This window comes from Eriocheir sinensis, chromosome 37 (assembly GCF_024679095.1).
Source record: "Eriocheir sinensis breed Jianghai 21 chromosome 37, ASM2467909v1, whole genome shotgun sequence".
Lineage (NCBI taxonomy): Eukaryota > Metazoa > Arthropoda > Malacostraca > Decapoda > Varunidae > Eriocheir > Eriocheir sinensis.
The window spans coordinates 15,758,026-15,774,186 of NC_066545.1; the positions used below are offsets into that span (position 1 = coordinate 15,758,026).

Sequence of the window (16,161 nt, forward strand, 5' to 3'; positions counted from 1 at the left end):
TAGCTGTCGAGGCGAAGGGAATGGCTGTCGTAAAGATTGTGGGAAATGGGAGGACGAGAAATAAGTCTGGTCCTCCTTCCTTCCTTCCTTTTAATTAATTTCAGTTCATTTTATTTATTTTTCTTTAGCTGTTGTTGTATTTCCATTTGTTTAGAAGCCAATGTATTTTTTTTTCTCTCTTCCATTTACCTCGTTTTGTTTGGCCACCCTTCTTGTCCATCTTTCTTTTTTTTTCTTTCTTTTTTCTTTTTTCCTTGTCTCCCCTTCCAGCTCCCTACCTTTTCTTTTTGTTGTTTTCTGACTCTCTCTCTCTCTCTTTGTTTTAGACTTTTATCTCATCCCCCGTGACTTTCTTTTTTTTTCTTTGTTTTTGGTCTTGAATTGCTTTTTCAAGACCTGTTGTCGTCCACTGTCGTTTGGATTTCACTTTCGTTTTCTTCTTTTTCTTTTTTCAACACTTTCCCTTTCACTGCTACGCCCGGAACACTTACTTTTTACACACACACACACACACACACACACACACACACACACACACACACACACAGACATAGGAAGAGCAGACAGAAGGGCAACACACACACACACACACACACACACACACACACACACACAGACATAGGAAGAGCAGACAGAAGGGCAACACACACACACACACACACACACACACACACACACACACACACACACACACAGGAAAGAATAAAATATCCACTCACATACGATCATAGTTTTATATATATACAAGTACATACATATACATACATACATACATACATACATACGTAAAACTATACAACTATGCACTTCCTCTTTGGCCATCGTAGTGTATTTAAAGTTTTTTTTTTTTTTTTTTTTTAAGTTTCGAGACGTAAGTTGATTTTGGGACAGACTTTGTTGCTTCGTTGTTTTCTTTCTTTCTTTTCTTTCTTTACTCTATCAATGGCTGAAACCTTGTCTTAACAGCACCATTTTTCTTTCTTTCTTTCTTTCTTTCTTTCTCTGTTCTATCATGGACTGGAACCTTCTCTATAGAGCACCATTTTTCTTGCACTTTTTTTCCCTGCAGCTCCAAGTCACTCTAAACACTCTTATTATAATCATTTTTCCTCTGTGTCTCTTTTTCTTCCTCTCGTCTAAACAATTCGAAAGAGTTATCAACATATTTTTTTTAGCATTTTTATCGTGCGTTCACCGGTGAGAATTTCAAGTTGATTTATTTTTTTATGTATATTTCGTGTAAATAAATCTATACATATATGACTGTGATCTGTTATGTGCCTTAAACACGTAAATTTGTACATCTTGTTGGTACACACACACACACACACACACAGACACACACAAGACCCACACCACACATACGAATAGCAAAGTTCATTGGCATTGGGTCCTCCCGAAACTGACCTATCTTTCGGCCACTCCTCTTGACTTTTTTGTAGGAGCAGTGAGTAGTGGGCTTTGTTTTCCATTATTGTTTCCTTTTCTTTGCCCTTGAACTGTTTCCTCTACTGTAAAAAAAGGTGGGTGGATAGGTGGATAGGTGGGTAGGTGGAGAGCAGGCATACAGACGGAAGGAGACTGACTTTCATATATTTTCTAGTTTGTTATCCAGAGAGCGAGCGTCACTTTGCAGTTCCCAAAATATTTTCAAACTTTTTTTACACTTTCACTATTTCACTGTCTCACTTTTCTACACTTTTTCACTTTTTATTTTCCCATTTTTTTCGCTTTTTTCAATTTTTTTTCACGGCGTCACACTTTTTCATACTGGATCAGACAGACAGAGCAAACCTTTTACATATTCATTTGTTTGTCTATTTGTATATATGCACACTTGTCTTTTTTATATATTTTTCATGCCATATCTTCACACTAAATCACCCTTTTTTTCCCTTCCCTCAATTCTAGTATTTTTTTTATCGACCATCAGTTTTCAATCTTATCAGCAAATCGTTTTTTCTCTTTTTTTTTCTCTCTCTTGGTCATCAGTTTTGCCACCTCGAGGAAGTCATTGTTTGTGGTCATCCTTTTTCACACTCGGAGGTTTCATTCTTCAGTCGGTCATCAGTTATCACCTTTGAGGACAGACTATGCCATTTTTTTCTTTCTTATTTTTATCCTGCACCGTAACTCTTTGTGCTTTTGTATGTGTGCTGCCTTTCTCTCTCTTTCCTTCCCTCTTTCTTTCTCTTCTTTCCTTTCTTTCCGTCTTTCCCTCTTTTCTTTCTTTTCCTTTTTCCTTTCTTCTTTCCATTCATCCTTCCAACCTATCGTTTCTTCTTTTCTTTCTTTCCTATTTCACTCGTCTCTTTTTCCTCCTTCACTGGAAATCGTACATCATCCTTCACATACCTTTCATTCATTTTTGCCTTCTCCTCCTCCTCCTTCCTTCCTTCACTGGTAATCCTGCTATCGTATGTCTTTCCTTCCTTTCTTTCCTTTCTTTTTTCCTCCCTCCTTCCTTCTTTCCTTTGCTCTGTCACACTCCTTTCTCTTTCCTATCCCCTCCTTCTTTCCTCACCTCAATGTCTTTCCTCTTTTCCTTGTTTCTGTCACTCTCCCTCTTTCCCCCTTCACGAGGAAAGAGCCAGAGGGAGGGAGAGGGGAAACTTAGTACTGTTTACCTCCCCAATCCCTTCCCTTCAAATGTCCATCCCTGCATCTCACAACCACCAACACCCCTTCCTCACCCTCCCACCACACCACCACGGCCTAACTACTCCTCTGCCGCGACTCCCCAGGCCCACAACTCCCCCTGAGGTACTCCCCACTCCCCGCAACAGCAGCACCAGCACCACGGCCATCCATTAACCGGCTCACAGTGTCACCTACAGTAAACACAGCCTCGGTCGCCTCGGTACAGTGATCGGGGCAGAGCCGACGAGGGTCCTGGGGCGTATACTGATGGCAGGAGGGCGGGAGGAGGTAGTGGGTGTACTGGTAGTGTGGGTGGAGGTGGTGGTGGTGGTGGTGATGGGTGTGGGTGTCGGGTTTGAAGGTCTGGGTGCTCTGGGTACGGTACTGCTTGCCATCCGCCCCGTCGTGTGGGCAGCACCAGGAGTGTCGGCGCCCCTGTGTTCCGGCCCACGATGCCCAGCTGCCCGGCGGGGTGTCTGTAGGGGGGAGAAGAAGAAAGGTGAGGGAGGGTGATGGGATGTGAGGGAGGGAAGTAGAGAGACTAGGAAAGGGGAAGTATGAGGGGAAAAGGGGGGGGTTGGTATGATGGAAAGGGGAATAGTGTGAGGGAGAGGGAGAGTACGAGGGTATAGGGAATGGAGGGAGAGGGGTAGAAAGAGGGAGAAAGGTAGATTATGAGTGGGAAAGGAAGAGTATGAGGAAGAGGGAAATGGTATGAGGGAGAGAGGAGAGTATGAGGAAGAGATGAGGGAGGGAGAGGGGAATAGATTGAGGGAGAGAAGGGGGTAGTATGAGTGAGGGAGAAAAAGTATGAGGAAGGAAGAGGGGAATAAAATAAAGGGAAAAAGAGAATAATATGAGGAAAAGTATGAGGGAAATAGGGATAATATGAGGGAGAGAAGAGAGAGGAGGAAGTGGAGATGAATGATGGAGAGAAGGAAACCACAAGTTATTCCTCCTCCTTCTCCTCCTCTTCCTCTTCCTCCTCCTAGCGTCATCACCATTATCACAGTCATCACCACCTACACCACCACCACCACCACCACACTTCATCTTCATCACCATCCTTTATTCGAGAGAGAGAGAGAGAGAGAGAGAGAGAGAGAGAGAGAGAGAGAGAGAGAGAAAGCTTATCTCCTCTCTTATCAATATTCACACTGAGAAACTAATTGGAGGGAAAGGGAGATAATGCAAACCCTCCTCCTCTTCCTCTTCCTCTTCCTCTTCCTCCTCGTCTTCCTCCTCCTCCTCCTCCTCCTCCTCCTCCTCCTCCTCGCGAAAGACCCAGATTAGGAAGTGGCTAAGCGGAAAACTGATTATAAAGCAATATTATGAGAACACACACACACACACACACACACACACACACACAACCCCCGTCATAGAGAACTACTCCCACCCGCCCTCCCTCCCTCCCACTAGACTCACAAGACACCACAATATTCTCGTCCCGGTCAAAACTCTCACGGACAGATATCGGCTCAGTGCGATACCGACGCTTGTGAGGGCCATTAACACCTCCATGATCACATGACCCCTTCACCCCAACACACACACACACACACACACACATACACACACATCACCCTTCCCCACTTCCTCCATTACTCATCACAAGAAACTCATTGTATTGTATTTTGTGTATTTTCAGCCTTAAGTCTGCCTACAAATGAATAAACAATTTATTATTATTATTATTATTATTATTATTATTATTACACACACACACACACAGCTTCCCAGTAGAGTCGCTCACACCTGGGAAGGAAGATTATACTAAGAAGAGAGAGAGAGAGAGAGAGAGAGAGAGAGAGAGAGAGAAATACAATTTATTCCATGATAAATGCAGATAGATCTTTTCCGGGAAGGCGAGAGGCGCGGAATTGGCTTTTTAAACATTTTCAGAGAGAGAGAGAGAGAGAGAGAGAGAGAGAGAGAGAGAGAGAGAGAGGTCTTGATAGATTCGCGGAAGATAGGAAGAGAGAGATAGAGAGGGGAAAAAAGGGAATGTGTTGTGGAAGATAGGAGATGGAAGTGCCCTTGGAAGGTTGAGAAGGAAAAAAGAAGAGAGAGAGAGAGAGAGAGAGAGAGAGAGAGAGAGAGAGAGAGAGAGAGAGAGAGAGAGAGAGAGAGAGAGGCGTATACAATGACTTATCCTCCATATTATTTGACAGTCGCCCGCTGCTTTTCCGAATGTTTAAAAAAGTGAAATTAATGTGAAAAGTGACGTGAACATTTAGCAATTAACCTTTAAAATCTCATTGCTTTGATATGTATGGTAATTATATTTTGGTGTGACATAACAATATTTTCACTTTAATCTCTCTTTCTTTCATCGATCTAAACTCACATTGTTATTTTTCTTTTGTACTTATTTTACTTTATAATTACCTTTCACCAATATCTATCTTTTTTTCTGCTCATTAATTATATTTGGGTATGACGTAACATTTTCCCTTTAATGCAACAATTATTAGTAAACTCACCTGTCAAACTTGTCTACAGAATGCAACACTTAGTAGTAAACTCACCTGGAAAACTTGTCTACATAATGCAACAATTATTAGTAAACTCACCTGGAAAACTTGTCTCCAGAATTCAACACTATCTTTCTTTTTTTTTCAGTGATCTAAACTCACTATATTTTTCTTCTGTACTTATTTTGCTTTATATATATATTCACCTCTCACCAATATCTGTCTTATTTTTCTGCTTATAAATTCAACAAAACAAAGACCCGTCACACTCCAAGGCTCACTTAGGGAAGAGGGAAGGCACTGGCCGGGGAATGGAGCTCAGAGCGTGATCAGACCATGGGGGAGTAACGTGAGAAGTGGACTTTGAGCAAGGCTTACGAGAGGGGCCTTGCTTTGAGGGGATGAAGATTAAGGAATGGGGATTATATGACCTGATGCTTAGGTGTTAATTGAGGGGCAAGGCTACTTAGGTCATTAGTGGGCCAGGGGTCAGCCGGTGTGTGTGACGTGTGTGTGTGTGTGTGTGTGTGTGTGTGTAGTTTTATTCCCATACCTTGCCACTGTTTTAATCTTCCCCTAGTTCTATCACAAACAAAGGAAGAAATAGAAAATGAAAGTAAAACGACACCACTCTGTACATTAATATAATCAACGACAATACACAACAGTTGCATGAATAACAAATAACAAAAAAACATGTCATTTTCTTTATAATAATATTAATTCTTACAGTTCCTCCTACTTCTGTCAACCTGGATTCATTATTTTCTCGGGTACGCTTTCTCACCTGGCGCGTCGTAGGTGCTCCGGGCGGCGGGTCTGGAGGCGGGGGCGGCGCGGGCGGAGGCGGAGGAGGTGATGCGTTTGAGTCTGGCGTGATCCTTCAGCTCCTCGACGGCACACATGCGGTACTGCTGCGACGTGAACACCGGGATTGGCACCACGTTGTTGTCCTCTGTGGGGGCTGGTAGAGAGAAGTGATTTTCATTATATTCAGGAGCAGTGAGTAGCGGGCTTTTTCTTTTTCTTTACGCCCTTGAAGTGTCTCCTTAGCTGTTAAAAAAAAATACTCTCAAGGGAGGTTCGAGGGCTAACGTGACGGAGAGTACCACTAAGGCCACGCGCAGCTAGAGAGAGAGAGTGGTAGAATGATCCTGCTTGTTGTTTATGGAAAGACCCGACATACAGATTCTACAGGATAACCAACTGGCGTGTCTTTAATAGAACGTTGTAAGACGGGAAAGTGAGATGGTGGGAGAAATAGGAAGAACGAGAATGGGAGGTAGAAAATAGGGCAAAAAGGGAGATCAATGCACACAATAGGTTAGGCAAAGAAGCGAAGAAGGGGAGGAAAGGGAAAGCGAGGGTCTGTGGGAAGAGGGGAGAAGAATGAATGGGAAGTTGTGTAGAGGGTGGCCGAGGGGAGGCGAGATGAGGAAGAAGGGGAAGCCTGCAGATGAAGGGAAATGTAGGGCAGGAGGATGATAGGGATGAAGGGGAACTTAACCAAATGGGCCCTTGTGTATAGTAACTTGGAAAGGCAATGATAATATGTTGCTGTATAACCCTATCGATGTTCCTGTCTCTCTCTCTCTTTCTGTCTCTTCCTTCCTCTCTCTCTCCCTCTCTAAACTACAGCAGCATCCCTCTTTCTTCCTCTTCTCTTCTATCTATCATCTATAATTGTTCCTCTTTTCTTTTATCAGTTATTTACGTTTTTCATTGACGCCTCACAACCAGAAACACGAAGAGAAGGAGAAAAAGGAAGGGAAGAACGAGGAAGGGAGATAGAAGATTGGGTGAAAAGGGAGATTAATGATTAGTAGGTTAGGCAAAGAAACGAAGAAGGGAGGTAGAAGATAGGCAGAGAAACGAAGAAGGGAGAAGAAGATAGGTAGAGAAAACGAAGAGAAGTAGAAGATAGGAAGGGGAGGAAAGAAAGCCATGACCCATCAACACCCAAGACTCACCAGGAAGATGCATGCTACAATTCGCGGTTCCAGAGTCGCTACAGCCAGTGGAGGGCGTGTTGTGTGAGCCAGTCCCGGAATCCCTGAAGCCATCCTGCGCCTCCTTCGTCAACCCCACGCCCGTGTCCACGCCCTCCACCAGCCCGGCCATCAGGAGGGGGTCGTGGGGCGGCGGGGGGACTACGACGGGGGGCGGGGCGGGGAGAAGGGCTTCCTTTTCCACCATCACCACGACCCCCTTCTCCATGGCCCCGTTGACGTCGTCCTCCACTCCTGTTGGGGGAAGGGTTACTGGTGGTGGTGGTGGTGGTTGTGGTGTTGGTGGTTTTGCTATTGGTGTTGTTGGTTGGTGGTGGCGGTGATGGTGGTTGGTGTGGGTTGTTTTGACGTTGGTGTTGTTGGTTGGTGGTGGTTGGTGTAGGTGGTTTTGATGTTGGTCTGGTGTTGGTAATACTGACTGTGCGGGGTTATCAACGTTGCCAGATTGTCGTACTCAGCCTCTTATCCCGACTTTCGACCCAAAAAACTGTCTCCTGTGCCCCAATAACGAGATTCATTCATATTCATCGTTAATATAGTTAATTCCTGATATTTATTGGCAATAGTTAGGTGTTAGAAACCGGTAAATGTTATGCTCTGAGTACGATAATCTGCAAATGTGGTGGGGTTGTTGTTGTCACCCGTCCCCCCAGACACACACCTTTATACGTGGGCCGGTAGATGGGCTTCTCCGGGGGCCGCGGCGTCCTCTTGGAGCTGCCCGGGTGACTGGAATTCTCGCGGCCCAGGAAGCGTGAGCCCATGAGGGAGAGACGCATCCACCGCCACGCTCTCGTCACGAACACCTGGCCGGGGAGAAGAGAAGGAGTTAGACCAGTAGACACCATTGCTGGGGGGAAAAGGGGGTGGGGGAGACAGGGATGGAGTTAGAACAGTAGATACTTTTGCTGGAGGAAAGGGGGGAATGAATACTTGTGGGAGAAGAAAGAGAAGGAAAGGGAAGGAGTTAGACCAGTAGACACCTTTGCTAGAGGGAAGGGGGAAGAAAGGGAAGGAGTTAGACCAGTAGATACTTTTGCTGGAGGGAAGGGGGGAATGAACATTTGTGGGAGAAGAAAGAAAGAAGGAAAGGGAAGGAGTTAGACCAGTAGACACCTTTGCTAGAGGGAAGGGGGAAGAAAGGGAAGGAGTTAGACCAGTAGATACTTTTGCTGGAGGGAAGGGGGGAATGAACATTTGTGGGAGAAGAAAGGAAGAAGGAAAGGGAAGGAGTTAGACCAGTAGATAGTTTTGCTGGAAGGAAGGGGGGATTGAACACTTATGGGAGAAGAAAGATAAGGAAAGGGAAGGAGTTTGACCATTTGACACCTTTGCTAGAGGGAAGGGGGGGATGAACACCTGGCCGAGGGGAAGAGAAGGAAGGAGAAGGAGTTAGACCAGTAGACACCTTTGCTGGAGGGAAGGGGGGCACTGAACACTTGTGGGAGGAGAAAGGGTCGACACCCCCAAGACAGGAAGAGTGAGCTTTTTCTACCTTCTTTCTTCCTTACTCTCTGATCTACCTCCCCATTTTTCTTCTTGCTTCAACCCAATACCAGTTCCTCGCCATCCGTTCTCCCCATCTTCACCTCCTCCTCCTCCTCCTCTTCTACACCTGTACCCACCTTCCTGCAGATGATGTAGGCCCACGGGTCAATAATTTGGTTGATCGAGGTGAGGCGAACAGCAATCAAGTCTTGGTAGTGATCGGCGCGGGTCTGGTGTGGCCAAATTTGGTTCAGGAATAGTCGAATCTACGAAGAGAGGGAGAGAGAGAAGGGAAGAGTTAGTAAGTAAAGCCCGATAAGCAATATATAACTACAAATAACTATAAATATAAGTGAGAATAAGGAGGAGGAGGAGAAGAAGAAGGAATTGAGACAGGGAGACAAGTTGTAGTTGAGAGGCGAAGAAGATGAATGGAAGAAAATAGGGAAGGAAGGAAAGAAAGAAGAAAGGAGTAGGTATGGGGAAGGGGAAGAGAAGAGAGGAAGAAGAAAATAGGAAAGGAGAGAATGGAAGATAGAGGAAGGAAAATGGAAATAGAAAGAGAAGGGGAACGGAGAGGAAAGGAAAGGGAAGGGAGAAACAAACACCATCACCACCACATCCCCATCCCCCCAACCCAACACCAAACTCACCCCCACCACATTACCACCCGATACCATCAACACCACCCCAACACTCACATCAATGGGCGTCCAGGAGAGGAGGAACACCATGGTAATGACGACCAGAACCACCACCATCTGCATTTCCAGCTCCCTCTGACGGTTGGTTCGCTGGGGCTGACAGAAGCTGACGCCACAACACTGCTGACGACACAGGCGCAGGCACAGAAGGGTGGCTGTCAGGGGGAGGGAGGGAGAGAGAGGGAGGTTAGAGAGCGGTGTAGTAGGGAGGGAGGGGGAGAGAGAGGGAGAAGGGGAAAGAGAGAGGGAAGGTTTGAGAATAGTGAAGGAAGGAGAGGAAAAGGAGAAGAGAGAAAGGGATAGAGGGGAGAGAGAGAAATAGGTTAGAGAATGGTTTTGGCGGGATAAGAGAGAGAGAGAGAGAGAGAGAGAGAGAGAGAGAGACTTGGATCTACGTAGTCTTCCTCTTTCTCTTTCTCTCTCTCTCTCTCTCTCCGATGCATTAAGTTGAAGCATCCATCACTTGCAGAATCCTCCACTTTCCTCCTCCTCCTCCTCTTCCTCCTTCTCCTCCTCCTCCATCTTCAGAACTAAAATCAACACAATATCGGTACCTTAAAGTAAAAAAAAAAAGATTATATAGACGAATTTCCATCACTGAAGAAAAGGGAACACAATTTTTAGTGGTGGTGGTTATGTTCGCATTAGTGATCTGTTTGTCGTTGTGGTTCTTTAGATAATGGAGGTGGTATACGTGGTGGTGGCGGTGGTATGGTGCAAGATCTAAAGAAAGGTATTGGTATGGTGGTGGTTCTTTAGATACTAGAGGTGGTAGGTACGTGGTGGTGGCGGTGGTATGGTGGTGGTAGTGATCGTGTCTCTCGTTGTGGTTCTTTAGATACTAGAGGTGGTACGTGGTGGTGGTGCTGGCAGTGGTGACGGTGGTGGTGGTGGTGGTGGTAATGGTGTTGGCAATAGTGATCATGTATGTCGTTGTGGTTCCTCAGAGACTAGAGGTGGTACGTGGTGGTGGTAGTGGTAGTGGTGTTGGCAAGAGTGATCATGTATGTCGTTGTGGTTCCTCAGAGACTAGAGGTGGTACGTGGTGGTGGTGGTGGTAGTGGTGTTGGCAATAGTGACCATGTATGTCGTTGTGGTTCCTCAGAGACTAGAGGTGGTACGTGGTGGTGGTGGTGGTAGTGGTGTTGGCAAGAGTGATCATGTATGTCGTTGTGGTTCCTCAGAGACTAGAGGTGGTACGTGGTGGTGGTGGTGGTGGTGTGCATATAATAAGCGATCAGTATCATCAAAACGGCAAATAAGACAAAGACAACGAAACCAGCCAGTCAAACGAAGCTAACAGTGCAGTCAAACACACACACAATCAAACAAATAAACGTAAGCGCGGTCGAGCCGGCACGCGAACAAAGGAAGAGGGAAACCACTGATAAAGAAGGTGTGAGGCAAAACGCGCGACCCTTCTTCCTGTTTAGTCTTAACCTTCCGTCGCCCAACTACACATATTTGACAATGCTCTCATAGGCGTTGGGGGCATTTCCAGAGATACTTTCATGACCCTGGTGGTAGTTTGGCCCTTCCTCTGTACTATGAACCTAAATAAACAGTCATGGGAACCCGATTAATCTCCTTTTTTGGCCTTTGGAAATAACTGACATAGGAGGCGGAAGCGTCGGAGTACATCGGCAACACCGCCCGCCTGCTTAAGCCTGTCCAAGAGGGTGCCTCCAGGACCCCGATAATTCGTCCCGTCGGTCACTGCGTTGCATATTCGGTGTCTGCGCTGTGTTGAGATTATTAGACCTGGCATGTGTCTTCTAAAAACAACATGTGGGAACGGTTAGTCGACCCACGCCGTACTTAGGCCGGAAAGGCAGTATATAGCAGGTCCAGAACAGACCATGTATATTGGCGTTGTGCCTTTGTCTTCTGGAGAGAGATTAACATAGATGGTTTGGTTATAAGCGCCAAAATAAAAGAAGCACCATCAGCAGCAGCAACAGCAAGCAAATCAAAGCAATAATGGTCAGCACTTCCCCCTAAAATAAAATAAATAAATAAATAAACAAACACACGACACACTAAGCGAAAACGACCCAAAGTGAAGATCAAGAACAAGAACAACAAATACAACCACAAGAGGAAGATCAGAAGCAAAAACAGAGACAGACAGACAAGCACCTCGATCACAGTAAACACGTCCAAAGCTCTCTCATTAAGTTATCCTAAGCACTCACACGCTGCCCTGGGATGCTGCTCCTGGTGCTGGCAAGTCCTCTCAGCCTGGACGAAGGATGCTAGGAGGGGCGGGCAGGCAGGGAGAGGGAGGGAGGGAGGGAGACGTGAAATGAAAGTGTATGCATGGTTTAAGGAGGTAAGGTCGACCGCTACGCATAGATCATGAATGTATGCCCAAGTTGGCTACGTTGATACAGGCAAACCATATCGAGAAAGATTGATATAGGAGTTAGATGGACAAAGTAATTTAATATAGTACTGATTAGTGGATTGTGTATACAGGTAATTAGACGTGAGTATAACAGATATAGATGAGGTTAGTTAGTTAATGAAGGGAAGAATGGAAGGGAAAAGGAACAAGAAGAAGAAACAAGGAAGATGATAAAAAATAACCATCAACTAGAATGACATACTCCTTTCTTAAGCAAGCAAAGCAGGAGTAATGAAGTAAAGAGGGAAGAAGAGAGAGAGAGAGAGAGAGAGAGAGAGAGAGAGAGAGAGAGAGAGAGAGAGAGAGAGAGAGAGAAGTGAATTAAACGATGAAGGAAGGAGGGAAGGAAGGGAAGAAGGGATGAAGGGAAAAAAAGTAATGAAGGGTGAGAGCTTGCGAATGAGGAATGGGCGAGGGAAGAAGATGAAGGATGAGCTAAAAGGGACGGCGGATAAAAGGAAGGAGGAGGAGGAAGAAGAAGAGAGGATAAAAAAAGAGGAAGATGAAGTAAGTGTGAAAGAATACCATGGTGAGAGAGAGAGAGAGAGAGAGAGAGAGAGAGAGAGAGAGAGAGAGAGAGAGAGAGAGAGAGGTTATGTAAGGAAGAGGATGTAAGAGAAGCATAATAAAAGAGGGAAGAAGTAGAGGAGAAGGAAGAGGAAGGGAGATAAAGCGAGATAAGAATGTTAGATAAAGATGGGAGGAAGGAAGGAAAGAAGAAAAGGATGGATAAAGAAAGGAATGGATAAAGAGGGAGATGAAGGAAAAACAGACAAAAAGAAAATAATAATAATCAGAGAAGCAAGGAAGGAAAAAAAATATATTGGAAGGAAAGAGATTATGAAGGAAGGAAGGAAGAAAGAAAGCCTGAACGTATTGAATGAATGAAAAGAAAGATGAGGGAGCTAAAAGGAAAGAAGTGAATGAAGGAAGGAAGGAAGGAAAGGAGGAAAGGGAGGGAGGGAGGCAAAAAGGAAATAAAGAAGTGAATGAGAGAAGGAAGTAAAGAGAGTATAACAAAATAAAGAAAGAGACTGAGGAAAAAGATAGAAGGGAAGAAAGAACAGAGAAAGGGAAGAAGATAAGGAAAGAAGGAAGGAAGGGAGGAAAGAAGAAAGAGGGGAGAAGGAAGAGAGTGCTAAGTGAGGTGTTAAGAGGAAGAGGATATTCAGGTTAAGAAGAAGAGGAAGGAGAGGAGAGAAGGGAGGGAGAGAAAGTGATGAGCGATAAAGAAGAGAAGAGAGGAGAGAGAGAACAATGGGAAGGCGGAGGTAATGGAGTGGAGGGAAGAAGAACATATGATGAAGAGGACATAAGCAGGAAAAAAGAAGGAAGGAGGGAGAGGAAGCAGGAATAGGGAAAAAAGGAAAGATATCGAAAGGGAGGCGAAAACAGATAGGGAAGAAGAAGAACAGATGATGAAAAGGACATAAGCAGGAAAAAGGAAGGAAGGAAGGAGGGAGAGGAAGCAGGAATAGGGAAAAAAAAGGAAAGATAAAGAAAGGGAAGTGAAAACAGATAAGAAAGAGAAGGTATAAGGAGGAAAATGGAAGAAAGAAAGGAAGGAGGGAGGTAAGGAAGAGAGGAAGGGAAAAAGAGGTGAAAATGGGGAGAAACAAAAAGAAAGTAGAGAAAGAGAAAGAGGTGAGGAAGAGAGAATATATAAGAATGAAAAACTGAGGAAAGGAAGGAAGAGGGAGGGAGGGAGAGAAAGGGAGAAAGGGAGGAGGAATAGATTAAATAAATAAAGAAATCAAAAGAGAATTAAAGAAAACTGAAGAAAGATAGGAAGAAGGCTTGAACCGTATAAGGAAAATAAAAACAAGATAGGATAGGAAAAGAATGGAAGAGGAGGAAAGGGGGGGATGACTCACCTCCATAGTAGTTGCCTCTTCGAGCTAGGGTTTTCTCCAGCAAGACAACTGCACGACAAACAGCCATCGTTAGACTCTACTTAGTGACGGTGGACTGAACCTCTCACACACACACACACACACACAGGTACACAAGACTTTCCTTACTGATAGTAGACTCAACCTCACATCCACCCACCCACCCACAGACACACACACACACACACAAGACTTCCCTTACTAATGACAGACTAAACCTTACACATATTCCCCGCATACACATACGTACACAAGACTTCCCTTATTGATGACAGACTAAACCTCACACATAAACCCCACAAACACACACGTACACAAGATTTCCCTTAGTGATGCACACGAGTCACACATATAGAAAGCACCCAATCAATGTTCACTTTACCAATCATTCCTACTCAGGGCTGGGCAGGTACCGGCATCCGTTCCTAGTACTAAGAGAAACGGCTGTAGAACGCGATAACGGCACCAGATTGCTCCGTACCGGTTGCAGGTGGTACCGTAAGTGCAGCGTGGAGTTTTCTTGATTGACCTTACCAGACTGGCGTACTCTGAACATCGCATTTTCTGTTTCAGGCCCTAAACTGTCGTATCCACACAAATAACGATGTTCATTTGAAGTTCTTGTTAAAAGTTTTGATTATTGATGTTTTTTTCCTTCAATTTATGGCTCAGAAACAAAAAAAAAATAATGTGCTGAGTCGGTGAATCCTACACTTGAGATGTCACTGGCTGAGTACGATAATCTGGTAACGCTGTTCTTGATACTGAGAGGTCATGATGCACGCAGATGTAGGCGTGTATGATGTCCTGTCAGGGCCCACCGGTACCGCCACTGAGCAGTCTGGTACCGTGTCGAAGAGCCGGTACCGTTAGTATTAGTAGCGGTACCGGTCCCTCCCCGGCCCTACTGCCAATCATTCCCGAAGCAACCTACTCTATACCACATCAATACTAGAGGAGATAGTAATTTATGTTGCTAAATAATAATAAGAACCATAATAAGCCATCCATTGACTACCGAGAGCGAATAATTTAGCTGGAAATATTAACTACGGGACAGCCACTAATTTTTATATGAGAATAGAAGCAAAACTGGGCGAAGGTTAGTATTTGTATTTTCTATATTTTTACATTAAAGGAGGCAGCTCAAGGAAAACAAAACAGAGGAAACAAACATACAAAACAAACAAAACAATGGGGCTGGTCAAGGGAAAAGTTTAGATTAATTAACCAAACAAAACAATGGGGCTGCTCAAAGGAAAAGTATAGATTAATTAAACAAAAACAAACAAAACAAGTGCGTTGCTTCTGAAAATAGTTAATAGAGTAGCCGAAAGAGAGGTCAGAATAGGCTGGAGAAGCAGGTGTCTTGCTACCCCCCTCGTGAAGGCGTTTAAGTCGTAGGCAGGAGGGAGGAAAGACAGGCAAAGTAAGGCTATAATAAAGAGTTAAATAAAGGGAATGTATGCACTAAAAACATCGTATGAGTAGTATTTTAACAATGTGTTTATGTATTTTAGCTTGTAATACTTTTTTCGTCTTTTAGTATCGTATATAAAAGAAATGTCACTAAGTCAGTCCTACTCTTTATCCATTCATTACTTTATTTTTTTTTTCATCCGCATTTATAATATATACGAATCTTTGTTATCAGGGACTCAAATAATATACTTCACAGGTTTCCACAGATTCAGGATATGAGAATGCAGATGAGCTATTTATCAAGGCATTCCGTGTTGTTTATTTTCTCTCTCTAACCCCTTAAATTTCCTTTGTCTGTCTGTCTGTCTGTCTGTTTGTTTGTCTGTGTCTTTTCGTCCCCTTTCTCTCGCTGTCTTCACGAACTTGCTTTTATGAAATTAACAAGATTATTAGCTAATTATTTCCTTTCTTTGAGTGTACGAGAGAGAGAGAGAGAGAGAGAGAGAGAGAGAGAGAGAGAGAGAGAGAGAGAGAGAGAGAGAGAGCGCACCAAAACAGTGAAGACAAATATCATAAAACAAGAACAAGAACAGGAAGACGAGGAAGGAAAAGAAGAAAAGAAGAAAAAGTAAGAAAACCAAGAAGAAAAAAAGACAAGAACAAAGAACGAAATAACAGTAAACAAAAAATAAATAAAATAAAACAATAAAGAGATAAATAGCAGAAAACGAGAGGGGAAACACTAATAAAGATTGAGAGATTAATAAGTAAGATAAACGAGGGAGGAATTAGCGAAGGGAAGAAGAGGGGAAGGAGAAGGAGGAGGAGGAGGGGAAGGAAGGAGGAGGAGGAGGAAGAGGAGGAGGGTAGGAGGAGGAGGAAGAGGGCAAGAAAGGAGGAGGAGGAGGAGGAGGGGAAGGAGGAGGAGGAAGAGGGGACGGAGAAGGAGGAGGAGGAGGAGGGGAAGAAGAAGAAGGAAGAGGAAGAGGGGAAAGAAATAATGGCAGGCTTGGAAGGGGAAACTAAAGACAAATTGTGGCGTTTTACGAGAAAGAAAGAAAGAGAAAGACGAGGAAAGGAAGGAAGGAAGGAAGGAAGGAAGAGAAAAAGTAAAAAGAAAAT

At 44.3% G+C, this 16,161-nt stretch overlaps 1 protein-coding gene across 6 annotated transcripts in view; it reads right to left on the bottom strand.

Annotated features, from left to right (window-relative positions):
- Window positions 1-715: 715 nt before the first annotated feature.
- The window catches only part of LOC127008385 (prostaglandin E2 receptor EP4 subtype-like), a 132,353-nt gene continuing 116,907 nt past the window's right edge, over window positions 716-16,161 (bottom strand). For all 6 annotated transcript variants that reach the window (XM_050880399.1, XM_050880397.1, XM_050880400.1 and 3 more), the window contains 6 exons: window positions 9,316-9,473; window positions 8,752-8,880; window positions 7,788-7,932; window positions 7,088-7,360; window positions 5,905-6,081; window positions 716-3,116 (listed from right to left, as the gene is read on the bottom strand). In XM_050880399.1, coding sequence (XP_050736356.1) covers window positions 2,716-3,116; window positions 5,905-6,081; window positions 7,088-7,360; window positions 7,788-7,932; window positions 8,752-8,880; window positions 9,316-9,473 — 1,283 coding nt within the window. In that variant the 3' untranslated portion in view covers window positions 716-2,715. The remainder of the gene's footprint in view (window positions 3,117-5,904; window positions 6,082-7,087; window positions 7,361-7,787; window positions 7,933-8,751; window positions 8,881-9,315; window positions 9,474-16,161) is intronic.